The sequence below is a fragment of the Rhinolophus hipposideros genome (genome assembly GCF_964194185.1).
Source record: "Rhinolophus hipposideros genome assembly, chromosome: 10".
In the NCBI taxonomy this organism is placed as follows: domain Eukaryota; kingdom Metazoa; phylum Chordata; class Mammalia; order Chiroptera; family Rhinolophidae; genus Rhinolophus; species Rhinolophus hipposideros.
Window position 1 is genome coordinate 74,039,255 of NC_138056.1, and position 27,018 is coordinate 74,066,272.

The 27,018-nt window shown below is 36.8% G+C and overlaps 1 protein-coding gene across 3 annotated transcripts in view; it reads left to right on the top strand.

Annotated features, from left to right (window-relative positions):
- The first annotated feature begins 46 nt into the window (after nt 1-46).
- Nucleotides 47-27,018, top strand: part of AASDHPPT (aminoadipate-semialdehyde dehydrogenase-phosphopantetheinyl transferase) — a 77,260-nt gene continuing 50,288 nt past the window's right edge. The window contains exons 1-7 of one of the 3 annotated variants that reach the window (XM_081061953.1): nt 47-431; nt 2,059-2,284; nt 11,586-11,707; nt 12,335-12,496; nt 19,435-19,506; nt 21,298-21,448; nt 21,779-23,584. In XM_081061953.1, coding sequence (XP_080918079.1) covers nt 249-431; nt 2,059-2,284; nt 11,586-11,707; nt 12,335-12,496; nt 19,435-19,506; nt 21,298-21,448; nt 21,779-21,843 — 981 coding nt within the window. In that variant the 5' untranslated portion in view covers nt 47-248 and the 3' untranslated portion in view covers nt 21,844-23,584. Of the gene's footprint in view, nt 432-2,058; nt 2,285-11,585; nt 11,708-12,334; nt 12,497-19,434; nt 19,507-21,297; nt 21,617-21,778; nt 23,585-27,018 lie in introns of those variants that run through there. The other 2 variants (XM_081061954.1, XM_081061955.1) reach the window with 2 other exon arrangements.

Consider the following 27,018-nt stretch of genomic DNA (forward strand, 5'->3'; position numbering starts at 1 on the left):
CGCTCGCCGCCGGAGCCCCGCCCTATTTGACGTCATACGTTGCCGCAGAGCGCAGAGGCGGGGCTCCGTCTCAGCCCCCAGCTGCCATGTCTTAGAGGAGGATGTGGCGGTATTGGGGGCGGGAAGTGAGGGCTCTGCGACGGGCAACGTGCTCGTAGTCGTAGCGCGGCGCCCCGCCCCTTCCGCACAGGCGCCGGGAAGAAGGGGGTGGGGCCACGTGAGTGTCCGCGCCATCAGGCTCGAGGTGTATGGTTCTCCTTGCCCAGCGGTTCTTCTTGGTACCAGCAATGGAGGGTGTGCGCTGGGCCTTTTCCTGCGGCACTTGGCTGCCGAGCCGAGCCGAATGGCTGCTGGCGGTGCGATCGATCCAGCCCGAGGAGAAGGAGCGCATTGGCCAGTTCGTCTTTGCCCGGGACGCTAAGGCAGCCATGGTACTACTACAGGTCTTTGGTGTTTGGAGCCGAGAACGCTGGTGTTGGGGGAGGTGGGCCAGACTGGGGAGACCCCCGCGCCCCTATTCTAGCGTCGCCTCCCGCGTTCCAGCCGGCTCGTGGTCGGCCCCGAGCGGGAGTGGTCGGCGCTGCTGGATGTGCGTGCGGCCTGCTCTCCGCGGCCTTTGTGGTCGCCGCGGAGGCCTCGATCGCTGTAAAAACGAGCCCGTCCCCCGTTGTCATTGAAAATAGAGAGCCTGTTAAACCATAAAATAGGTGGAGGGAAGGCCTAAGAAGTAACTGGCTTTTTCCCCCATAATGAATGTGTTTTAGGTTTTTATCTGTGTTACCAACTTTTATTTTTTTCTTTGCGTGGGCCCATTTCACGTGCTCAGTCTGCCAATGAAATAGCCCACCACTCTCCACCCTGCACGTGGCAGGCCCCCGGAAATACTGACGGTAGGACTTCACTTATCCCCGCACGTCGTGGAACTGGGAGAGACCTACACCAGCGCCCTTTTACCAGTGACATTGAAGTCCAGGGAGGTTGCACTTCCAGGCATGTTTTTCTGACTAGATAGCTTGAGAAAGAGTTATTTTAAATCGGATAATTTATTTTAGTTATATGTTTTTAAGTAACAAATAGAAAGTTGAATTTCAAAATTACTTCTATATAGTGCTATTTGGAACAGCCTGTAATTACCATCACTTCAAAGGCAGTCATTTCTTGGAATTGTCTCTATATTGAAACACCTTTTCGTCTGAAATGGAGCTGATAATTTTTGAAGGCATATCGGCGAATATTTTTTATAAATTGCAAGAAATTATTTTCTGTAAATTATAAGAAATTGTGGAATTCAAAATGTTGCAGTTTCTAAAAGTTAGAGTTGAAAAAAACTTGAAAGGTATTTTGCAAAATAGTGTATACGTTGTCATCTCATACTCTTGGGTATTTTTGTGTGACTTCAGTAATTTCTTAATTATTAGGTGGAGATGGGACAGAGTGGATGGGGGTACATGTGAAAAAAGATAAGCCATGCATAGCTAATTGTTAAAACTGAATGATGGGTATGTAGGATCTAGAAATACTTGCACATATGCACAAAGATGTAGGTAGGGTTGCTCACTGGAGAATTTTTTATAATTAGCAAAACTAGAGCCAGCCTAAAATGTCCAATAATGGAAGTCAATCAAGTAGTAGTCTCTTGATACTATGAAATACTAGGCCATAGTTAAAAGTGCACAGACCAGGCGTTATGTACAGATATGAAATAATCACCAACACAACTTAAAAAGGTAATACGTGGTAGAATACTATGTATAGTAGGATCTCTTATATGTAGATAGACAGCAAAAGCATATGCAAATGAACATATATTTAGTTACTTAGAGAAAAGACTGGAAGGATGCCTACTGGTTAACTGGTTACCTGTTGAGGGAATTACTAACGACGGACTTGAGCTTTTTCTTCTAACTTCTTGAGCATTGCTTAAATCTTAATGCAGTTTATTTAATACTTATGTACTCTTAAAAACTTTTAAAAATGAATATTTCAGGAACCACAAAAATAGACTGTATGTTACAAGCAGTGAACCTCTACATACCAGATGTTTTGTTTACTTAACAGGCTGGTCGTCTGATGATAAGGAAGTTAGTTGCAGAGAAATTGAATATCCCTTGGAATAATATTCGTTTGCAAAGAACTGCAAAAGGAAAGCCAGTTCTTGCAAAAGACTCATTGAATCCTTACCCCAATTTCAACTTTAACATCTCTCATCAAGGAGATTATGCTGTGCTTGCTGCTGAACCTGAGCTACAAGTTGGAATCGATATAATGAAAACTAGTTTTCCAGGTAATGCTGCATTTTTGTAGTACGAGAGTTAAGTATCTTCTTGTCTCAGTTCTTACCTATTGAGTAATCTCAGGCCAGGAGATGTGTTGTAGATATTTAAGTATAGGAAAAATGTGCTCAACACTCAAAGGTAATATATTTGAAAAGCATGTATTTCTTTGAATATTAATTAACAGACTTCTCCATGAAGGATAGATTCTTCATTGCTGGGGAGTCACGTAATGCTTTGCCTAGAGGCAAAGGGAAAAGGTAAAGATTTTCTTTTGAATTGTACCTCAGCTTGTTATGTAAGATTAACTTTGAAACTGTTTTCAAAGACTTAAGTTTTGTAGAGAACAGTTTTTCAGCAGCTCATTTTGTCTTTTATTTAAATAGTTGATGTTAAATCGAATTGGACTCCAGTCAACTTTGGGTAGCATTCTATTCAAAAACAGTAATTATATTGGAAGAACTTTGTTTCACTTGAATTTTGTATCAGTTCACCAATAAGTTGTTGGTTTGTTTAAGAAAATCTCAATGATAAAGTTACTGGTTTTAGGAAGAGATAAACATGTTTATGCAATATCTAAATACAGCTGTTTGTAACACATTTACATAAGTAAAAATGAAGAGCAAGTAATTATTGAAATATGTAAGTGGCTGTATTTTGCCTTAGAAATTTGTAATTTGGTGGCTGTAGAAACTGACACTTATTGTGGGGTTGAGTATGCCCAGGCAATTTCACTAGAACACAGGTTCTCTTAAGTGTAATTTTCATCTTCACTAGCATTTAGTGAGCACTTATTCTGTGCTAAGGCGTTTTACTTAGTGCTTTACATATATTCTCCGATTTAATCATCCCAACCACCTTAAAATGAATATACTATTGTTTTTATCAAAAGATAAGTAACAGGCCAAAAAGAAAGCTGTTGTAAGAGAACCATCATCTCCCTAATTTCATAGTGCAATTTCCTAATCTCCACAATGCCTCAACCTCAGATTCTTTGCTTGTGTTTCTCTTGGTCCGGAAGATTTGTATTAACTTTATCCCCAAACCCCCTTTCTGCATAGGTAACTTATTTACTGATTACCTTTCAATCCCTTTAGGGAAGACTCTGTGAACCCTCAATCTGAGCTAGGGTCTTTTGTTGTAGGATCTCATAAAATATGTTTTCTTCATTCCAATAACATACCACAGTTTGTAATTATTTTGAGATTTAATACTAATTTATAGTTTTGAAATGATTGTATAATAGAACTATTTTCTAGAACAACTGTTACATAAAGTAAGTATAGTAAGATAATTAAGTGGCGGTATTATGTGATATCTAGGGAGGTCATAGGGCCTGTTTCTTGTCTCCTTCCACCGTACCATTTCCTGCACCAATTTTAATGGCTTTCCATTTGGTTCCCCCTTTTTACTTTTGTCCTCACCTAGTTAATACATTATATAAAGTTGGAGTAGTCTTTAAACAAACCTACAGCAATTTTCTTAAAACTCGTAGGTAGGTTGTTTCTTAATAAAATTGAATCCCTTTAACATGACCCCTATCATCTTATTCTCATTTATCTCTCCATTTGCATTTCTAGCTCCTCTCTTCACTCACTATTTTCTGTCTACACTCATCTTTTATTACCATTTTGAATGTAGCAAACTTTCTTGTTTCAAGGTCATTGCAGAACTGATCCTTCTGTTCTCCCCACACTTTCCTTGAGTACCTGAGACCAGAAGGATGAGAAGTAGCAGGTATCTTCTCAGCAAGGACTTTCCTGACCTCCTGATCTTCTTTTCCTTCACAGCCCTTCTCATTTGTAACTATAATTTGGTTATTTGATTATTAGCTGTTCTCCCTCATTAGATAAGTTCAGGAACCATGGTTGTCTTGTTTCTGCCACAATATACCTATTACCTAACAGTGTCTAGCACATAGTAGGTGCACAATAAATTACTTGTTAAATGTACAAATGGTAGTTCTCAATTTCACTTAAAATACTAAATTTGTTGAAAAATGAAAAAATTGGGTACACAACCACAATGGAAAACAGTAAACGTATTAGATACTACTTAGAATATAAACTGTTCTCATCAATGGATTAGGATTAACAATATTTCTTCTCTTGCGTCTTCTTAAAAAATTCAATTTTCCTCAGGTTCAATTTTCAGCTTTGTTGCTGCTGCTGCAATCTATTCCACTATCATTTCTATCTGGGCTGATCTACATTCGTCTACATCTGCTTTTGCAGGAAGTGCTTACAGCATTTTTTTTTTTTTGCCCCCAGCTTGGAGATTTAGAGCCTGTAGGTAGTTTAGTAAGTCACACTTCTCTTTGTACTCTGACTCCTTACTGAAAAACCAGGCCTTTACTGGCAGGGAGTGATCACCATTTCCAGTTACTGGATGGGTCTATTTCACTTGTACAGAGGATTTGAGTGGGGTCACAATATAGAACTAGTATTTATTGAATGACTCCTACCTGTGTGACATTGTGTTAAATGTCTTATATGTGTTAATTTATTTCATCCACTTAAGCCTAGGACATAAGTACAGTCGACCCTTGAACAACACGGGGGTTAAGGACACTGACCTCCCATGAGTTGAATATCCATGTATAACTTTTGACTCCCCCAAAACTTAACTAGTCATCCTTTGATATCTGGAGCGTTGGTTCCAGGACCCCTTGCAGATACCAAAATCTGCAGATGGTCAAGTCCCTTATGTAAAATGGTGTAGAACAATGCTACAGTCAGTGCTCCGCATTCATGGATTTCCAACCTCGGATCGAAAATACTGTTTTCAGTCTGCAGTTGGTTGAATCAACAGATGTGAAACTGGGGATAGGGAGGATCGACTATATTTATTGGGAAAAATCCACATGTAAACAGACCTGCGCAGTTCACACCCATGTTTAAGGGTTAACTGCACTATTATCATATAGAATAATTAAGACACTTACCCACGGTTGTCGCTGGAGGCTCACAAGGATGTCTAGAAGAGGACTCAATCCGGAGCAGCAGTGACTGGGTTCTCATCTCCACACAAAGAATTCAGGAATGAAACAGATGCAGGAAAAAGCAAAAGCGAATTATTGAAAACGAAAGTACACACTTGGGAGGAAAGTGCAGGCGAACTTAGAAAGTCACACTAAGGAAGTGATGATTGGGGTTTTTTGTTCTTTTTTATCCCTCCCATGGCGGGAATTGGTGACATCCCTTTGACTTGGTTCATTCACCTTTGGGCGGGACCCTCTATTTCCCACTTTTTCTTCTTTATTTGGTTCCTCCAGAACTGTCATGGTGTCAGGTGCATCATGGGAGTTATAATAACTGCAATGCAAATGACACTAAAATTAGCTCAGGATCAGGTCCCAGGTAAATTATAGGGATTATCCTTGCTGGATGCAATGGTTCTTGTTTTTCTTCAGCTGCAGATGCCGGACACAGTCACTTGTTACTTGTGTAACCAGTGAGACCTCTGGTTGTATCCTGGAGGGGGTTGTCAATTTCCTAGGCTACCTATCCTGCTTTAGTAACTAACAGGAGAAGATCATGTATTTGAACCCATACTGCAAAACCCATGTAATTAGGCACTGTAAAATGTATGTCCTCTCAATGTTAGGTTTTATTGATAATCTGTTAAAGAAATTGCAAGTTCAAAAATCTATGAGAAGTTCCGTGGAACTGCATTAAATGTATTTAAAGTTTTTATGGAGGAACTGATAGCTAAGAAAAGTATGAAAAATACAGTGAGAGGGAACTTGTCTTACCATTTTTGAAAATTATATTAGGCATTATAAACAAAAGATGTGCTATTAGTAAAAGAACAGACAACTAGAAGAGTTAAGAGTCCGGTATTTATTATCTTTTGAATTTTGGTTATGTTTTTTGCTATATGAATTTTATTTTATTTTATTAAATATACCTATCTTTTCCTTAATAAATTCTAAATTGTCTTGTTAGGGAAAAATAATCAAATTGTTAAAAGATTTCCTAGATTTCCTCCCACTTGAAGATTATGGAGTCTCCTAGATTTTATTCAAAAATTGTAACTTTTTTTTACATTCAAATCTTTAATTCCTTTAGAATTTGTGTGTACATGTGCATAGTATGTTTTGCATCCTAACAGTTAAACAATTCCATTACCACCAGTGTTGGGTAGATTAGGAATAAACATGTAAAGTGCATGGAATTATTAAATACTTAATAAATGTCATCTCTTAAGGTTATTGTGGTACTTGTTACTGTTATGTGTATTGAATGCTGTTTCTAGTGATCAGGATATTAAAAGCGCCCAGGATGCTTATTAAAAGTACAGGTTCCTTGAAACAACCTCAGACCCACTGAACCAGAATTTCTGGGATACAACCAGGGATGCTGTATTGAAACAATTTCCCAGATGATTGTTAGACATATTAATATTTAGGAAATACTGTATCAGATGTAATTTACAGAGCCAACAAAGAAAAAGGTTATAATCAATCCACTTTTTTTATGAGTGAAATAATCAGAAAGCCATTATTAGAGCCTTGTCTCATACTATACAACAGTATAACGTTAGGTTTTACTAACAATTACTAGAACACAAAGAATTGTATGTTTAGTCAGACTTCTTAAAGAAGGATGCCTTTTAAGCTTAAAAGAGCAAGAAATCACAAAGTCAGCAGATGTAATTGATTTCATAATAAAGTTTTTTTACAGACCAGGGAATATATTTGTGGCAAATATGCCAAACAAAGGTTAGTATTGTTAATACATAAAATACTCTGTAAGTATTGATAGGAAAACCACTTAAGACTTGATGAATGAATAAAAAACTTGATAAAACAATTTGCAAAAGAGGCTATACATAAAACAATAATAACTACTACAGCAACTTTAGAGCAAACATTAAGTACTTAATAATTCCTTGCATTTCACATGTTTGTTCCTTAATCTACCCAGTCTGTCCCTATTTTATAGCTTAAGACAAAGCCATAGAAATGGTAAATAAATAACAGGAAAGAAGGGATGGATCCAGGATTTGAATTTTTGACTCCGGGGGCATAACACTAAGCTTTTAAGAGTGTGTATGTATGTCTGTATATATGTTAAATTGTATTCATGTGTGTATTAATTTCCTAGGGCTCCTATCAAATTACCACAGACTTGGTGTCTTAAAAACAACTGAAATGTATTACCTGACAGTTCTGAAAGCTAGAATCAGTCAAGGTGTTTACAGGGCCATGGCCCCTCTGAAGATTCCCAGGAAGACTCCTTTGCTTCTCCCTAGTTTCCTGGCTATCCTTGGCATTCGATGGCGTGTACCTGTCCCTGTGTCACTTCAATTCTACCTTAATCTTCACATGGTCTTTCCCCCTATATTCTGTGTGTCTAAATGTTTTTCCATATAAGGACACCAGTCATTGGATAATAGAGCCCACCCTAATTTAGTATGACAGCATCTTAACTTGATTACACTTGCAAAGACTATTTCCAAGTTAAGGTCACATTTTGAGGTAGGCCTTAACTTTGGGAGATAACATTCAACCCAGTATAATCCATCCTCTGCCCGCCCCCCCACCCCAAATTTACATACATTCACCCACACAAAATCAGTTCACCACATCCCAGCATTCTAAGTCTTAACCTTTTCCAGCAGTTATTTTAAGTCCAAAGTCTCATCTAAATGTCATCTCAAAAAGTTGCAAATCTCTCCTCACCTGAATCATCTAAATCAGGCATGGGTGATCCATTGTGGGAAAGAATCCCTTTTCCATCAGTGAACCTATAAAACTTGAGAGCAAATCACCTGTTTCTAAAATACAGTGGTGGAACAGGCATAGAATAGACATTCCCATTTCAAAAGGGAGAAGTTGGGCCCCAAGGAAGTATGAAACCCAGCAGAGCAAATTTTGTTAGTTGTCATGGCCTGAGGCTAGTCCTGTGGCTCCCTGCTCTGTTCTCTGGCCCCTCAGGGTGGCCCCACCCTTTGCTCTACCCTGCTTTTGGAGTCCTTCCCTTGAACACATTTGCTGCCAAGTACCCCGTGTTCTCTAGGCCATTTTCTTGCTTGTGTATGTTGATACATGTACTTATTGACAAATGCAACATTTAAATAAACACAGGAGCACTGCAGTTCTGGACTGCCTAAGTGGAGAGTTTCACGCTTAGCGTAGATCGTCATATTTCAACCTAGTGCTTTTTCTGTTGTGAGCCACTTGCATTGAGGGCTTAAAGAGCTCCTTTGTCAGTAACATACTACAGGCTTTATGCATGTATTTTATGAAACCTGTATTAGTAACTCAGACATTTTTGTTTTATTTTGGGTTTGTGTCTGGATAAATTCCTGAACAAGTGAGCTAATAAGTCAAGCATTATTGTGTACATATTACCTCAAATTTTAGAAGACTGTAACTTCCCATGCAAACAAGATTATATGTAATCCAGTACTTAGAAAATGAAACTACTAGAATTTCAAAGCTAAATTTTATTACCTTGAAGCACACAGATAGACATTGCTCAACTCCCCCCTGAAATAACTGGCCCCGTTTGTTTAAGAGTGGTGAACTTAAACTGAGGTGTGTGGGAGTGTGTGTCGCTGACCTTGTTTGGGAGAGACATTGATATAGGTGGGCTTTCAGGTTCTGAGGCTAGAAGGATTTTCTTTCTTTTCCATAGGCTTGCAGTAGCAGCTAAGGGTGTTAACTATAAATTGTTTTGTTGTAGGTTGTTAAAGTACGTTTAATAACCTGGTTGCTGTATGACCTTGATTAGTTGATACTGCAGAACACTTACTTAATATCTAACACTGCTTTCCCTGAAGTTTAAGCTATAAGGTGGAGTTTATGGTTTTTGAAAACTTGGTTAGTGGCTCTATAAAATTTTGTCATTTTGTCTTATGTGTATACTTAAACGTTCTTACATGTGTGATAGAATGATTAATATGAAGATTGTAATGCACATGAATATGTGATGGTATTAGGAGGATTTGCCAATTTAGGTGTCTAACTGTTCTGTCTTCAGATAGCTTGAGGGATAAATGTATTCTGGTATTTTGTACTCATTTTTTTTTTTTTTTAATTCCCATTTCCTAGATAAACTAAATACTTAGGAATACTCAACCACTGTGTATTTTCAGCATAATGCCACAGTGTGGTGCTGTTTTCCTTTGGCTGAATCATCTTTTTCTGGTGCTGTGAAGCCTCTTATTTTGTGGAATAGATAAGATGCTCTCAAAAGTATGTGAAAACACTCTCACATCAGGTAGTTTTAGCTGTGCATAATCAGTTCCATGATTGCTTTCCAGTGATTGTGCTAGATTGCTTTTTGTTTATCAGTTCATTTTTTATTAGCATGCATATTTAAATTATTTTCCTTGATTGCCCCATCGTATTTAGTGAAAAATCAGAGGGCTTCTTGAAGGTTATGAAATTATAACTTGAAGAAATCAGCAAATAAAATGACACTATAGATGACAAGAAGCATATCTTTTTAAATGTTAGGCTTTTTGATTGGTATTCTGTTTAAACTGTAGTTCCACTCAAAATACACATTTTAAGAAAGGAAAACTGTATTAAAATTGTAATGCTCAATATATACTGATAACAAAAGATGAATACAAGTTACATTTGATTTCTGCAATTACAAGAGGTGCTCAAAGTGGTTACCATCAGCGTCCAGACGTTTCTGATTATGGCAAGCTACTTGAGCAACGTTGACCAAAGTGTCCACTTGCATACATTTTTTTGGCACCCCCCAGTATATAATGCTGTCTTCCAAATCCAAGATAACTGTTCTTACCATTGTTGTTATTATATTTACACAGTTTGTGCCAGAATCTAGTCAAGAGAAAACAGTTTGTATTTATGTAGATATAGTGCTCCCAGTATTTAAAATCTTCAGATTTACTTTAATCATTTTACAAACTTGCTTGCTTTAGTTTGTTTAGTGTATAATTTGTCAAGCCAGTATGTACTAGTGATGCTTGCATTTTAATAAGACAGTTTTTATTAAGGGCCTTAAGGAAAGTGTTGAGGAATAAGCACCAGATTATCAAAGGGGTTCATATCCCCAAAAGGGTAAGAATCTTCTGCTCTGGGACTTCTAAGATCACAGTTTAATATTTCACTGATGTTCCATGAAATGACTTTATAGCTTTGCTGGGCTACTTTTAGGAAATAATCTTTTAATGTTTATATGAACAAATACAAACAAACAGTAGACATTAATTAGATTCATAAAATGGATTGAAAAATTCTTCTTGAGAAGAGTAGGGGGTTAAGGAGTAGAGATAGATAAATGAGTCTAATGAACTCGAAAATAAATGACAATCTTTGTCTTGAACTGTTGGATCACATTATTGTAGGGACATTAGATATAGTTCTTGGCTAAACAAGAGGAGACTATTTTGACTATTATGGTGAGGGAATCTTAATTTTGTGGAAAAAATGTCTCTTAATATTTTCTACCCTTGAGATAAGCATGGGAAAGGTAGGTGGTTACTCTAGGAGAAACTGTAAACTCCCTGTGAAGGACTGTCTAATTTGCTCATCATGATATTTCCAGCATCCAGCACCTGGGTATTTTTAAAATGAATAATCATAATCGGATTTCTAATTGTTGAATTCTCAGGGGGTGAGTTAGTGATTAAATGCCAGTGAAGTATTAAGTAGGGGGATTTGACATTTTTTTTTTTTCTAGACATACTATGTTGGCATGTGTCCCTTTTTAGAGTTGTAGTCAACCAATTAAGAATGGCAAGTTTTTGAAGTTGGGTATTTTAGAAATGGGAGTTGGAATTAGAGTAGACAAGCAGTGTTAACAGAATTGGTCGAGGGATTACCTTCAAGAGGTTTTCTAGAAAATAATGGTGCAGAGGAACATTTAGGAAGTAACTTGCCAAATAATAGTTAACGTTCATTTATTCATACAGTAAACATTTGTGGTTCATCTACCTTGGGCCAGGCTTTCTGATAGGCCAATTAGGTTGTATGTGTAAGGGCAAGAACCATGATCGATTTGTTTTTAAACATTAGTTCGGTACATATTTGTATTAGGTTGGTGCAAAAGTAATTGTGGTTTTTGCAGTTATTATTAACCTTTTAAACTGCAATTACTTTTGCACCAACCTAATACAGCATTTGTACATATTGTACATCATTGTAGAATAAACAAATGAACGGTGATAGAAAGCTCCTGCTTAGTAGTAAAGAGAGACAAATACATAATTGTAATATTGTGACTATTTAAAAGTAACGCTGGCCTATGATTTTTCTTTTATCTGCTGTCTTTAACAGATTTGGTAATAGAACTTCTATTTTTAATTCTTTATTTCCTCAATTGACAGGTCGTGGCTCAATTTCAGAATTCTTTCATATTATGAAAAGAAAGTTTACCAACAAAGAATGGGAAACAATCAAAAGCTTTAAGGACGAATGGACTCAGCTGGATATGTTTTATAGGAATTGGGTATAATTTCTTTCTAATTTTGAGAGTAAATTCCTGTAATGATTCCATTATCTTTGATAAAAATAGGAGCAAAATTTTTTGGTTATGCAGTAGTTCATACAGTGTTTTAAGAAAATAGGTCATTACTTGAGAACTTCATGATGTTTTGTATGCATTATTATAACGAATTTAAGAAACATGAACATATATTTAATGGTCAATTAGAAGGTACTTTTTGAAGCTAAAATAAGATGTTTTATTTATCACTTTTTTACAAATAATGCTTAATTTCTGTTTTAAAGTAACTCACACATGAAGCCTTACTTAACACTTATATAAAATTTTCTGTATGCCAGAAGATACTACTTAAAGCTCTATATAAGTTAGTTACTGTGATTATAACAGCCCTCTGAGAAAAGTACTATTATTGTTGCATGTTACACATGAGAAAATAGAGGCACTGGGAGCTTAACTGGTTTGCCTTAAGATCCACAGTTGGTTTGTCTTCATGCTACTATTAGATTAAAAAAATAGCTTATAGCCATACTGTAGTATAGAGTTAAAAATCCAGATGTGTTGGACCTGTAGGTTTTATGAAAAATTTTATCTATTAAAAGCTCTAAGAGTAAATGTTTCTTTTTATCTTAGGCACTAAAAGAAAGCTTCATAAAAGCCATAGGTGTTGGGCTAGGATTTGAATTGCAAAGGCTTGAATTTGATATATCCCCATTAAACCTGGATATAGGCCAAGTTTACAAAGAGACACGTTTATTTCTGGATGGGGAAGAAGAAAAAGAATGGGCATTTGAGGTAAGAAATTTATCAGAATTGCTATCACTGTAAGAATTTCCTTATTTTGTGTATGTATGTGAGATTAATTTGGGGAGGCTAGTCATTGAAACTAGACACAACTGGAACCCCATCCTGGTGCTGAAGGCGAAGTCAGGGAAACTGAGAACATACAACATGTAAGCTGATACTTGAAAGGTATGTCATATCGAGTTAAATAAAATGGGAAGGGAAAAGAGGCTTGGAATAGAAAGATTTTTGTGTGTAGGAACAGCCAAAGGAAGTTGTTTTGGCTGTACCATGAAGAGGGGATTCGGGTTACACTGGTAAGATCATGTAGGCCATTATGGGTTGGGCTAAAGATTCTGGTTTCTATATTTGGTTTCTGTCACCAGTAATTCTTGGTTGAATTTCTAGTGAGAGAAACAGCATAAACTCATTTAAGCCAAAAGGACATAGGCTATTAAGAGTGTTTCATGTAATTGGGCCTCAGAATTAAGTAAAGTGTTACTGAAAAACTCAGAACTCTTATAGTTTACTTTGCCTTTCTTTAAGTTCTGGCTTCAGTTTTCTCCCACCCTTGTGTCTCATTCTATACACCAGCTTTCTTAACTTCTCTGGTCTGTACATGGCAGGAAACAATTGCTTACCACTCTTGCATGTAACAATTTACAATATAATCACAGAGATTGGTGAACTCCCTTTCTGTTCCAAGTCCTAAAAGTCCTGGGGAAGGGACTTCCTGGCCTGGCTTGTGTCAGATGCTTATCTCCTGACTCATCATCGCAGCCAAGGAGGTGGTCAGGTGTCCAGAGCCCAACAAATGGGTTGCATAATAATGTGGTTGTTCCTGTAGTAATGACCTGAATTGTGTGCAGAGAAGGTCAGTCCCCAGAATAAAGAGTTAGTGATGAGTGGATAAAGGAGGAGGTTTTTCTCAAGAGAATTTAGCAGGTTTTAAGTAGAGTGATGAGATCAAAGTTCTGTCTGTGATTGTGGAGCTTAAGGAAATGAGGAGTCAGAGATGTTACGATCTATTCTGTGACTTACAGGAGCATCTATTGAGAAACAGTATGAGAGAACAAGTGGGATTTAAGTTTGAGAGGACATGAAACCCGTATGAAGGTAGCAAGTAGGTGAAGGGCTGGGCTAGAGGGACAAAAAGTCATAATCATTAACGTGCATGGTTGTTGACGTGTGCATGGGATTTAAAGGTGCAGCTGTGAGATTACCTAAATTAGAAGAGAGAGAGGCCCTAGGACAGACGGACAGACTCCAGAGAATACTGATATTAAAGGTGGATTGGAGGAGACAGAGAAAGAAAGACCAAAATGGTTAGAAGTAGAATAAGAGAGTAGTGTTACAGGATCCAAGGGCAGAAAGTATTTTGAGAAAATCAAAACTGCTAACATACCAAGTAATGTATGGATTCTATCAATTAAAGAGCAAATTATATTTAGGATACTATAAAAGAGCACGATTTTAAAAATTGTAACCAAAATTATTAAAAATGCTTTAAGACTTAAAGGGGTAAACCTCAGCCATTTCACTCATGGGGAATCCTTTATTTTCTCTCTTTGGGTGGGGTGGGGGGAATCCTTTATTCTTAACGGTGCCCAATGGAATAGGCCTAATAGCAGAGTGAGGAGGGGAAAAGTCAGTGATTGGGCCAGCTTCAACGTTTTGGGTGGCAAAGTTGTCTGAGTTCTGGGGACTAAATAGATGGTATGGAAAATGATAGCCAGAGGCAGTGAGTGTTTACTGCATGTTAGTTGCTGAGGGCAGGAATAACGAGATCAGAATGTACTCTTAGCTCCAGGCGTGGTACAGGGCTTAAAGAGTTGGAAGTGGTTCTTTGATAGTACCACAGATGCCCAGCCTGTGAGTTAACCCAGCATTTGGATACTAGATATGACCTAGGGTTCTAAAAACTCAATTACTTGTACAATAGCATTTGTCATTACTTTACCCCTTTCCTTTAATCCCTGTCCTCTTTGCCACCCATCTTAAGGAAACCAGAGTGGAAGAGGAAGAATAGAAGAGCAAGGTGAGGCCAAGGGGGAGACTGTATTTGTTCTAGGATTGAAATACGATGTTTTTCTTTTTTTAAAGCCAAAAGTGACTGAAGAACTATGAGGTTTGCCTAAAAGCCTGTCTAAGCTGGAAAGGAGATCCATCAGGGCACATTTGAAGGCAGTCATGGAAGAATAATTAAATTGTTTATGAAATGACCCTGAGTGTTTTGCCCATTCAGTGTAGCAGTTATATAAATAAGAAAACCATATATGTTAGGTGCATAGACTTAAGTGTGGATTGTTTATTACACTATAAACAGGTCCAGGAGGGGAGAGTGAATTTAACAGAAGGAGTTTACTGTTGTGGACAGCCAGAAACCAGGGGTTAAGGGGAGAATGGTGAGCCTGGAGCCAAAGGAGGCATACCTGGAGTTGAGCAACTCAGGTGGGAGGTTCCTGTGAGGGCATCTCCACTACCCCACAAGTTAAAGACCCAGCCTTTGGGCAGGCAGCTGCGGGAGGCCTGCGATTTCAGTACAGCTGTGGCGTGAAAGATCTTCACTGCCCTTTCCTCCTTTTCCTTAACCCTTTCCATTTTCAGGCATACACACTAAATTCATCCACTCTAGAAGAAGTAGGACGGCATGGTGGTGGTGGTGGGGGCGGTTCTGGAGTTATTAAGAGAGATGGTATCAGTGCCTTTCCCTGTTGGAGGCTTCCAATTCAGAATTAGGTTTGAGCTGAGTTTGTGAGAGGAAGATGCTCTTTATGAGGTGAGAATAACTGAATTTGAATTAAACAGGACAAAGCATTTTGATTCAGAGAAAATTTGATACTTGAGAGTGATTAAAAATGTCATTTATGAGATCTGTTCAAGATATCATCCAGGGAAAGAGAAAAATGAATTGTCAGAACTTGTTTAAAGAGAAGTGGTTAAGAGAATAAGTTGCCTTCTATTCCTACACCATGGAGTCTAGCTCCTTTGTAAACTGAAGACAAGGTACGAAAAAGGTTCAGCCGTTCCCCACTTCTTAGGTGTACCTCTGAACGAAAGGTCTGCACAGGACGGCTTGGCAGCAGTCTGCTCTCTCTTGCCCAGTTGTGCAGATACTACTTCCTGAAACAGCCAGTCATGACCAAACACCATTAGCCCTATGGCTAGGTTTTTTTCTCATATGTATTTGGTAACTAAATTTAAGTATACGGGCCTTTTGAGAAAGTATTGTGCCGGGGCTGGAGACAGGACAAATCCCTAGTAAGCACTACATGTTGGAGACTAGTTTTTAGCAGTTAATGCATATAGCCATGAATACCAGAATCTCTTCAGACTCATGCAATCTCTTCTTCATAGTGTGAGAACAGGTTAGTTAAGCTGAAAAAAAAAGTCCTATTTCTGCAGGCAGCATTAAAAGAATGCCTGCAGGATACAAGAGATAGTAACAACCTTTGCTCCAGGTGTGCCTCTGGAAGGTACCTACTGGCACCCGAGTAAAGGATGCAATAGGCTATGGGTACTATCTGCATCCGAGCAGAACTAAAGGACAGTGCCATCATAGGATAAGTGGTAAAATTCTGCATCCTAAGAAAAAAGTAGCATTTATTTCCTTGAACACTCAAAAAAACACGGTAAATGAAAATTATAAAGAAAATGAAAATTAAAAAAATACCTTCTCTTTAACAACATTCAAGAAGAGAGCGTATTTGAAATGGAAGCTGAGAGCCTTGAGGAGAGAATAAGCTTGTCATTAAAAGAGCTGTTAGGGGAAGGTAGTCTATGAAACCATCTATAATATATAATAGTGTATAGAAAGAGGACAAAAACCCTGAAACTCATACTTCAAAAAAAATTTGCTTCATCGCCACCCTCTAACTGTAGACATTTTCATAAGCGTTTATTCTTCTCCTTTTATGGATCCACTCTCACAATTAGCGGTCTCAAGCACTCTACCTTTCTGTATATTACTACTAAGTCTTTAAGTCATATTCTTCCACTCTCAGACTCCTCTATTTCTCACTACTATGTGTTTCTATCTGAAGATTCATTTCATAGACACTTTAAATTCTGCATATTGCCTTATAAGTGATTTCTTTTTCTAACTTTGCTTTTTTGATGGTACCACCATCACTCAGGATAAAAAGCCCAGACCCATTTTTGGTTCTCCTCCTACTCTCCGTTTTATACCTGTCTGTCTACTTAACAGCTCCCCTCTGAAAAGTGTTGTGTCCCCTGCCATTTCCCCAGCGTGGGCCCTCTTTACATCTGACTTGGACTAATGCAAGAAAGCTCCTATCTGCGTTCTGTCCATTATTTTGCTTCGGCCTTCTTCAGTCTTCATCACTCCATAGATGGACTCCGTTTTGCAGGCAAATCACAACTATCCCCAGCTCTCTCTCTTTTTTTCTAATTCTTCCATGACCCCCTTCTCAACCACACCCCCATCACTTTCAGTCTCCTTCCTGCCTTCTTTAATAATTTTTGCCCATTAATTTTTGCCCAATAATTTTTATTTCCTTTAAGACCAAGTTTTTTTTTCTTATGACATATCACATTTTGCCTCATAATCTCTGCAGTTATCTACTTGTTTTACTTCCCCAGTGCTCTCCGAGGGCAGGGGCACTATCTTACTTAGCATTATATCTGTTAACAGACCTAAAATAGCATGAACATAATCAAGAATCCAATATTTATTACAACAAATCCAAAATATTTTCCACTTATCTGAGTATTGTATCTCACTTAGAAAAATAATACTCTAGAATACTCTAGAAAAAATAGGAAATCTTATGCTGAAAGGAATCTCATATTTTCATAGGTTCTTAATTTTCATAACCAGTTTCTGTTAGGAAAGTTACCACCAAAAAGTTTCAAATGATGAGATTAGATGAAATAGAAATTCTTCGCTTTTTGAAAGGAAAATACTTAAATAAGTAGAAATCTTAACATTTATTACAGATACAGTCCATTGGGGAAAAATTACAAAATTTGAAAGTTTTATGTTAATAGCTTAAACTTTTTTTTTACTTTGTTTATAAGGCAGCATACATATACTAAGAAGAGGATATGCAATTTTACTGAAGCAGATTGATCTTTGTAATCTAATGCCAAACTATCTCCTAAAAAGATAAAATATTTTTGCTCCCTTTGGGTTTGTTGGAGGTTATAAGGATATTTTGGTATTCACAATAATGTTATGGATAAAAAATTATAAGATTAGGAAAATCTTAAAAATTTAGAAAGTCTTAAAATTAAATCTTAAGTTTAGTAGCATTGAATGAACCAGCTTTCAGTAGCTAGCTAGCTAGTTGGTTTCATTTCTTTTGTAACTAATAATTTATTATAAGTCTCGTCCTACTCAGAAAGGATTTAAGGCAAAATTCATCACCTCATCGTGCTTTAATTCTAGTGGGATACCGAATATTAGTGTTTGATAACTAACCATTGTAAAAGAGCTTTTCTAATTTTGTTGTGTGGAATTTCATATTTATATGATGCCGATGAGGTCTGAGTAGATACGATGAATTTTTATTTTGAAATAAATCTCATTGAATTTTGGGTTGTAACGAGGTAAGTGGATAAATTGTGCAAGGTATATTGGCATTTTAGTAAGCAAGCTGAACACGAAAACTGGTTATTGCCCATGATTACCTCTGATGTTTGCCTAAGGTACAGACATTGCAGAACTACTGATCTAAGTGGTTTTCCAAAAGTAATTATAACCAAAACGTCTTTGTATAATGTTCATATTATCAATATATTCTGTGTAAAGAATGCTAGGATAACCATGTATCGAAAAGAATAGTTTTGTTATTATAATAAATATTGTGAGCTTGTTTTTAAAGGGAAATTACCTATTAAATCTTTTCTGATACTTAGCTAGTTATATTTTTTCCTCTTGAAAAATACTTTCTTAAATTTATCCTTACTGAATTTCATTTTTTTGCTCATTTGGATATATTAAGGTATGAAGAAAGGAAGAGGGTAAAGGATGAAAAATCCCTAAGTAATACTATTTCTGATTGTAGTTTTCTATTTCAACTGATGTCTTATGGAAAAATGCCTTAGTAAAGTGGCTTTTTAGTGAAATTTTTGTTTACTTTTTTTGTAGTTGTTAATAACTTTCAAAAGTCATCTCATAATTTTAGTATCGGTTACATTTTAAGCTCCCCATCCCCTCTCCCCCCCACTCCCGTTTTGTCTCATACATAGTGGAAAATAGAAAATTGCATATTCTTTGTCTTAACTATAAAATTCCACCATGATTTTCCATAGGCTATAGTATGTAGTTAACTAAATGTTTATAAACCCGTGTTAACATTCTTTTTTAATCGCTAACATTAAGCGGATACAAGAATTAACATCAATGAGGCAGATGGCTATCTAGATGTTCCTCAGGATAGCACCCTTCATCTATGTAGTCTCAGACTGAGAATGTATTGTATTAATAATCACTAAGAAACATGAGACAAACCAAAAATGAGCAATGTTCTATTAGTAATAGGGGGAGAAGGGGGTTTATATTTTAAAATACTTAATGTCGAAAGGCTAACAAAATATGACAACTGAATGCAATACTTGACCCTAAACTGCCTGTTGTACTTGGGGGTGGCGGGAAAATTCTATAAATGATATTACTGGATTAATTCAAAAATTTGGAATACAGGTAATAGATTTAAGTATCATTTCCATGTTAAATTTACCACAGTTATTTACTGTGGTTATATGAGAGAATATCCCTATTAAGAAATATATATTGGCATAGTTCAGATTATAGGTTCAAAATGTTTGTGACTTAAACGGTTTTGGGGAGGAGTAGTGTGTGTGTGTGTGTGTGTGTGTGTGTGTGTGTGTGTACAGAGATATTGAGATTTTTAAAATGTAAACAAAAAATCTTTCTAAGTTTATGCATTTAGTAATCTGTATTTACTTCACCTTTTATTTTTCAGGAAAGCAAAATAGATGAACACCATTTTGTTGCAGTAGCTCTTAGGAAACCCGATGGATCTAGACATCAGGATGTAAGATATTAAGATTTCTCTGACTTCTGTTTTAAAAGCATGAATCAATGTTGAGTTTTTTCTTTATTGATAGAAGCATTCATTTGGTTTACATCAAATTAGAAGGTTTTTTTTTGTTTGTTTGCTTTTGGATTATAGATTTAGAAGTGGTTTTTTTTTTGTTATCAAATCCTTAAGAGCGTCTTGAGATTGCACAGAAAATTCTAAGAAGCATGTTATCTGCTTTACGTTCAAATACTTAAATGTTGCAAAGAAAAAACTAGTAGTTCTGTCCTAGTACTCACAGTTTCAGTTGAAATTCAAGAAAATCACTGTCTTAGTCATCTTAACAGTGGTTTATTTCCCAGTGAATTGGGACTATTTTCAATATAAGGGTACCAAGCTGATAGGTAGTGAGTAATGGAATTATCTGGCAAATTTAACCCCTTCTCCCTTTTATAGGACGCTCCTCAATTATTCCCAAAGTTATAGTGTGAAATGTGTGAGAGACCTTGTATATTCTGACATAGCGTCAGTCTCAATTCTTGCAATCATATTCTGGTTTTAGTTTCTTGTGCTGTTGATTGGTAAGTGGAGACATTTAAAAAAAAAAATCCTTACGGTCAAAGACTCTCAGCCTACATGTAGTTGTGATTTTATGATAGTAATTGAGGAATACTGATAATGTTAAAATAATTGAAACTCTATGTATATCATTAGGGATTCCATGTGAGAGAACACGGTGTGATCTCTGTATACATCATTTTCTGTAAAAAAATAACTCAGTCCACAGACCATGCCTTTGATAGATTAACAAAGGATTAAAATCCCTCAGACATTATAATTATCTTCCTTAAAAAGGGATGGCATGTTAAAATTGATCCCTGTTATCTGAAGGTGTTCTGTCCTTGTTACCTGTCCTACCTTACCTGAGCTCTACACTGTGTGTGAGTATCTTATGTTTCTATAGAGCTTTATTATATTTTTGTAACATTTGCACATGTGGTACTTCCTTTCTATTTTAATGACAGGAGCGTATTTAGACAGCATGACATAGCGAGGAAAGGACAGGGGTACTATTCAGAAGGCCCCGGTTCACCATTTAACCTGTATTGTGACCTTATGCAAATTTGTTGATCTTCCTGAGCCTCAATTTTCTCATCTAAAAAATTGAGAAACAACCATATCAGCATAGTTGTGAGACATAAATCGCATGAAATAGGTACTAACCTTGTTACAGCTCTATGTAACCCAAATAGTGTCTTTACTAGAACGTATAGAATGTTAAAGGAGGTCTGTATTGGGTTGAGTTTTGAACAAGGGCACTGTGTATCTCAGAGTATAAGATACAGTTTAAATTCAGTATTGAATGAATCGTTTCCGAAAGAGGTGTATCTCTGTGTGGTTAATGGGAATTTTATCAGATCCACCCTCTAGAGTATTTTTCGGTTTTCCCAGGGGCCTTCTCTATCGGAATAGCCCACCTGCTTGTCGTATATTTTGGGATCCCTTTTAACTCATCTATTAAATCAGAATTTTTGGATGTGTGTCTCAGTAAGTCTACATTTTAAACAAATACCACAGGTTATTGTTATGTACAGAAGCTTGAGAATCAGGTTATTTCATATTTTGCTTAATTTGTTATATTGGCAACACTAGTATAAGGAGTAAAAACAATTACCTAGAAATCCTACTATGTTGTAATTTTACTGAAATGTAATTTGGTCTTAAGTCTTACATTTTCCTAATTATAAAATTGATAAGATTACCATGCAGTGTAACAATGAAGTTATCTATTTTTTCTCCTCTTAGGTTCCATCTCAAGATGAATCTAAACCATCCCAGAGGCAGTTCACCATTCTCACCTTTAATGATTTAATATCATCTGCTGTTCCTATGACCCCTGAAGATCCTTCATTTTGGGACTGTTTTTGCTTCACAGAAGAAATTCTAATACGAAATGGTACAAAGTCATGATATGATAAGTAACAAAGGGAAATCAAAACCGTTTGTAATATTCTGTATTCACTAAAAAAAAAAAAAAATGCCTGATAGTATCAAATTTTATTTCACAAAACAGTTGAAAAAAGAAAAACACAACTTTTCCTATTAAAAAAGCATACTCCCAGTTCAAGATAGCTGAGTAGAATACATGTTTATCTTTTCTTCCTTCCCAGAATCACATTGGATTGACAGAAGAGATAGAAAGGGTGGCAGAATCTTAAAGTGACACAGGCATACCTCACTTTATTGTGCTACGCTTTATTGTGCTTCACTTTATTGCATTTCACAGGTGTTGCATTTTTTACAAATGGAAGGCAAGACCCTCCACTAGCAAAAAGATTACGGCTCGCTTGATTACGATGGTCTGGAACAGAACCTGCAGTATCTCTGAGGTATGCCTGTACATGCTTATTGTAGAAAAAAATAGAAAATGCAAATACGCACAAAGAAAACGTTTAAATTCCTATCTTTCAGAGAGAGCTATTTCAGAGATAACTGTTTCTAAAACCTGGAGTATATTTCCAGACCTTTCTCTTGGTAAATGAATCCATATTAATATCCTTTTTTTTTTTTTAACATGGGAACATACTGTTTTGTAATTTTTTTTTCTCTTAACTGCACATCTGCTGTTCATAAAAATATACTTCTGTGGCATAACTTTTACTGGCTCTAAAGTACTGTATTGTGTGGTTCATGTCAGGATGCTTTTGATCAGAGGTAACAGTGTCCAAATCAAATTGACTTAGTAACCAGGGACATTTGTTATCTCACACAACACACAGTTCAGAGGTGTCATTAAGGACAGTGTTTTTTGCCTCAGCCTCAGTTTGTTTTGCCTTAGGCTTGTCTCCTTCGTGGTCAGTCATAAGAGCTGCTGCTATAACTTCCAGCTTCATATCTTCGTAAAATTGCATCTAAAAGAAAGGAAAGGCCAAAAAAAAAAAAAAGGAAAGGCCATTTTTCCTCACATCTCATTTTTGTCCATAAGGAGTACATGTCCCACAAGCCCCCAGAAAATTTCCTCTCTGTTTCACTTGACTCAGATCAGGTCACTGTGAAAGCTGATCTCTGTCTGACATGATTAGTCTCTGGGTGTGGCCTTTTGGGAAGGGAGAAGCTAAGACGAAGTTGTGGGAATGGCATTGAGGGGAAGGAAGCCCACTGCTGCCGAAAGGAAGGTGTGCCACAAATTTACTCATTTTTTTCCTCTTAGATATTTTGATTGTTTGCAAATTTTACTGTAAGCAGTGGTGCAGTGAATATCCTTATAACCACATTTTGAGGTACATGTTTAATTATGTCCTTGAGAAAGTTTCTGCAAGTAGAATGATTGGTTCAAAGGGATTAAAAACGTTTAATAAGTATTGTCAAATTGCTCTTCAAAAAGGCTGTACAGTTTACACTGCCAGTGAGTTTTATATGTGTGACCCCTTTCACTCCCCCCACCCCCACACACACACCTACATACTCCTTTGTCAACTGTAGATGCTGCCTTTTCTTTCTAATTTAATTGTTGCAAACATAAATGAAAAATGGTTCCTTATTTTTAAAATTTGTATTTCTTTCATTCCAAATGAGGTTGGTATGTCAGTGTTGTTATTGGCTATTTGTATTTCTTTCTTTTATAAACGACCTGTTCACTGTCTTTGCCTGTTTTTATTTTAGTAAATAGGACTTAATTTAAAGTGGGAACATAATATATAAGATGCCAAGACCATCATATTGATGACAGAATCTATTATATGGTTGTAGTGCATGTCTTGGGGAGTTAAAGTCTTATTGTTAAATATCAAGAAGTGAAATAACTTCATTGTTTCTGTTACTAAAATTGAAAGTTGTATGTAAATTGTATAAAATCAGATTCTTTGCTTAGTAAAAAAAAATTTGGAATGTTTTATAATTTCTTTATTTTATTAAGCATGCCCATACATATTCCAAGCATAGTAAATAATGTGTTTAAAAAGGTGAAGTAGCATTTGTAATAGAGGAAGCATTGTTACCCCTAGCATGAATGTAATGTGATATGAAAAACTGTCATCTGTCTTGTCATTATAATAATAAATTGATTAACATTATTGAATTTTTATGAGCCAGATACTGTGCTAGATTTTGTGTTTTTGTTTTTCTGTTTCTTAAAGTTGCACACACAGATAAAGAATCAAATAGATGTATAAAAATATTTTTTCTAAATGAAAAACACCATTACCTTGGCCTCCCCCCATTTCCTGACCCCAGAAGAAGCTCTTTCAAATCTTTTAGGTGATTTTTTTGTTGTTGTTACTTATAACCGTATCTCCAAATAACATACATATGTTGGTTTTGCTTGATTTTTCAATTTTAGGCAGTTATTTAATTCCTAATATAAATCTTCACTATTCTGCTTCCCAACCATTGCACATTCCCTTCCTGCTCCCTTTTTCCCAGCATAATTATATTGTAATTCAGTGTTTACACTATTAGCTGTGATTAAGATTATGTAATGTGCATAGCTGAGTGTGTTATTCTTACCCTATACTGCACTTTTATTTCCTTGAGTTAGTAATTGATTTTGCATAGGTTTCTATGTACTTATTGCTAATTCAACCCAAAATTAAGTATGAATATCTTCTATGTTCAGAAATAGGAGTTCCATCATTTTCATCCGTTTTCTTGAAGAAATCATTCCTGTTTTGTCCTGTCTGGACTTTTTGCCTTCTGTGGCCGGTGCATAGCTGTCATCCTTAAATCTCCTTTCACCGTCATCCTTGGAATCACTTGCTTCTTCCCTGTGTAGGGTCCCCTTATGCAGAGTGGTATAGGAGATTTAGCGGCATCTTGCACAGATTACTCCATTTTCCTCCACCACCAAAGCTTAACATTTGGTGCTGCCAACTGTTGAGTCCTGCGTTGGGCTGGACCTTAGTACTGCTTCATATCCATGTTTTGCTGAGTCAAAACCATTCTTTTCGTGGTATCATATTGTGCAATGGGTAGCTTTATTGGTTTCTATTTATACATTTCATGCATAGGAACTCAGATTGATTTTTACAATGTGTCTGTATGTACGAGGTCTGACAATTAAGTTCTCAAACTTGTCACAACGCTATTGCTAACCTTTTTTGATATCAGAGATTATTCATTACGAATTTGTACCACTCGACAGACAGTTAGCCAAGTTGACTCTTTGGTAGTGCTGAAAAAGCTGCATGAAAAAGTTAGACGACCTGAACTTTTCACCAACAATTCATGGCTCTTGCATCACGACAATGCACCAGCTCACACGGCACTGTCTGTGAGGGAGTTTTTAGCCAGTAAACAAATAACTATTGGAACACCCTCGCTACTCACCTGATCTGGCCCCCAATGATTTCTTTCTTTACCCAAAGATAAAGGAAATATTGAAAGGAAGACATTTTCATGACATTCAGGACATCAAGGGTAATACGACGACAGCTCTGTGGGCCATTCCACAAAAAGAGTTCCAAAATTGCTTTGAAGGGTGGACTACGTGCTGACATCAGTGCATAGCTTCCCAAGGGGAGTACTTTGAAGGTGACCGTAGTGATAGCAATGATATATGTAGCACTTTTTCTAGGATGACTTCATGAGCTCAATTGTCAGAGCTTGTATGTGTGCATTTATGAGTACGCATATTCACATATTCCTTGTTATTCAAACTCAGGAATTGAGTCAATTTGGGTAAATTTTCAGTTACATCTTTGTCCTTAGTAATCAGTGTCTGAAACTCAGAAACTAGTTAGGTTTGGGTAAGTCAGTAGCCCCTCACTGGCTGAACTATTGCCATTTGTACTTGAAAACGAAATAGATTTATAAATACATGTATGTGTACACATATTTGACCACAGATATGTCTGAAAACAATTCCATGTACTAGTACTCAAAGGGATGTGAAGAGAACTAATTTCATTTTATGGGGAAAATAATATGCCATCATAGTGTTTGTGAGTTTGGGATTGGCAAAGGTCTTTGGACATATCTCCAGTTAATAGCTGTGTCTTGTCTGTCTTAGGGCATTTATATTTATATTAGCATAGCATCTTTCTTTGTGAATGCTTCATGTGTATCAAGTTGTTCAATTCTCATAACTTTATAGAGTAGGTTCTATTCCCATTTTACTGATAGGGAAAATAAGGTGCTGAGATACGAAGCAACTTTAAAGATTATACATCCATTGAATAGTGGACTTGATACTTGAACCGGACAGCTTAGATTCGGAGCCTGAACTCCACTATATGGAACTCCATTATGCTGACACATGTAACAACAAGCAGTCTTGTGGCAGGGGTCGTGGGGTCTGGGAGCCTTTGTAGCTTTTGCTGATTTCATGAAGTAATGCCATGTGTAACCAACACCTAGGTTTAACATGCTATTTTCCCATATTTGCTTCATCTTTTCATTTTCTCCACAGATGCAGCTTAAGACCTGTCGTCCCTACTTACCCTTACATCTTTCCCTCTCCAGGAATAACCTTTATCACTTCTAGTTGTATGCATTAACTGTTATACTTGTGCGTTCATCCATAGTCGTCAGTGTGTAGATTTATGTCCTATATATCTTATTAGGATTAAAACAGCAGGATAGGATCTCTTTGTTACTTAAAAGTGGCAACAGTGTCAGAATAATGAGCTCACTTAAGCCCAAAATTCTCAAAGGAAATTATTTTAATTTCAATTTTTGGAAAAAATCTAAATACTATAGGTACTAGTAAGTAGAATGCAAACTTGCTTGTGTTTTAAGACAAAAGGTAGAGGGTCTTCAGAGGAACTTTAATACCTAGGAGAATATAGGCACTTTTTTAGGGTCATTTTTCAATGGAAAAAAATGGGAAGGAACCAACATGCGGAGGAAGAAAAGTAACATTTACTGAGTACTTAAGCAGAGGTAGAGCGCCTAATGCTTGGTGTAATGCACTCCATTTGCAGGCCACCTTGAAGAGAGTGCCCCTGTGCTGCTAGAGGTAAGGTCACTCTTCTGGCCTTACCTTAGGCAGTAGGCCAATGGAAGGAAGCTTAGGACTTGAGTGGTCCTGATAGTACCCTATTTTTCCTTTTGATACTTAACATCCTTTCTGTGCTTTTTTCCAGTATTGCATAAGCAGGAAGCCTGCTAAATCATCTATTCTTTTGTCTTCTAAATCCACTCCTCCCCCTCACCATGCTCAGTATCCCTGGAAGTTGTCTTCCATGCACTATATTAACCAGACTCCCTTTTCCTTGCTTTGGTTTTGCAAATGACAGAGGTCATTAGAAGGTTAAGTGAAGGGGAAAGAGGTCAGGGTGTTTATTCTCTTGCTTTTCTCCCTGCTGTGTAGTGGTGGAAATAGCTGTGTTCCTGTGCATCTCAGCTCCTGACTTAGCCCTCTCCTCCAAACAGAAATCTCACAGGTTCAAAGAACCACTCTTCCTTGCCTTTTCTTAGTAGAATCACCTTGCTCTTGCTTAGCCCAGGCTGCTTCACTATCTCTTGTAGGTTCCTTTTATCCTCACTCGCATCTGTTTCCTGCTCCAGTCCTGAATAATACAGTAATTT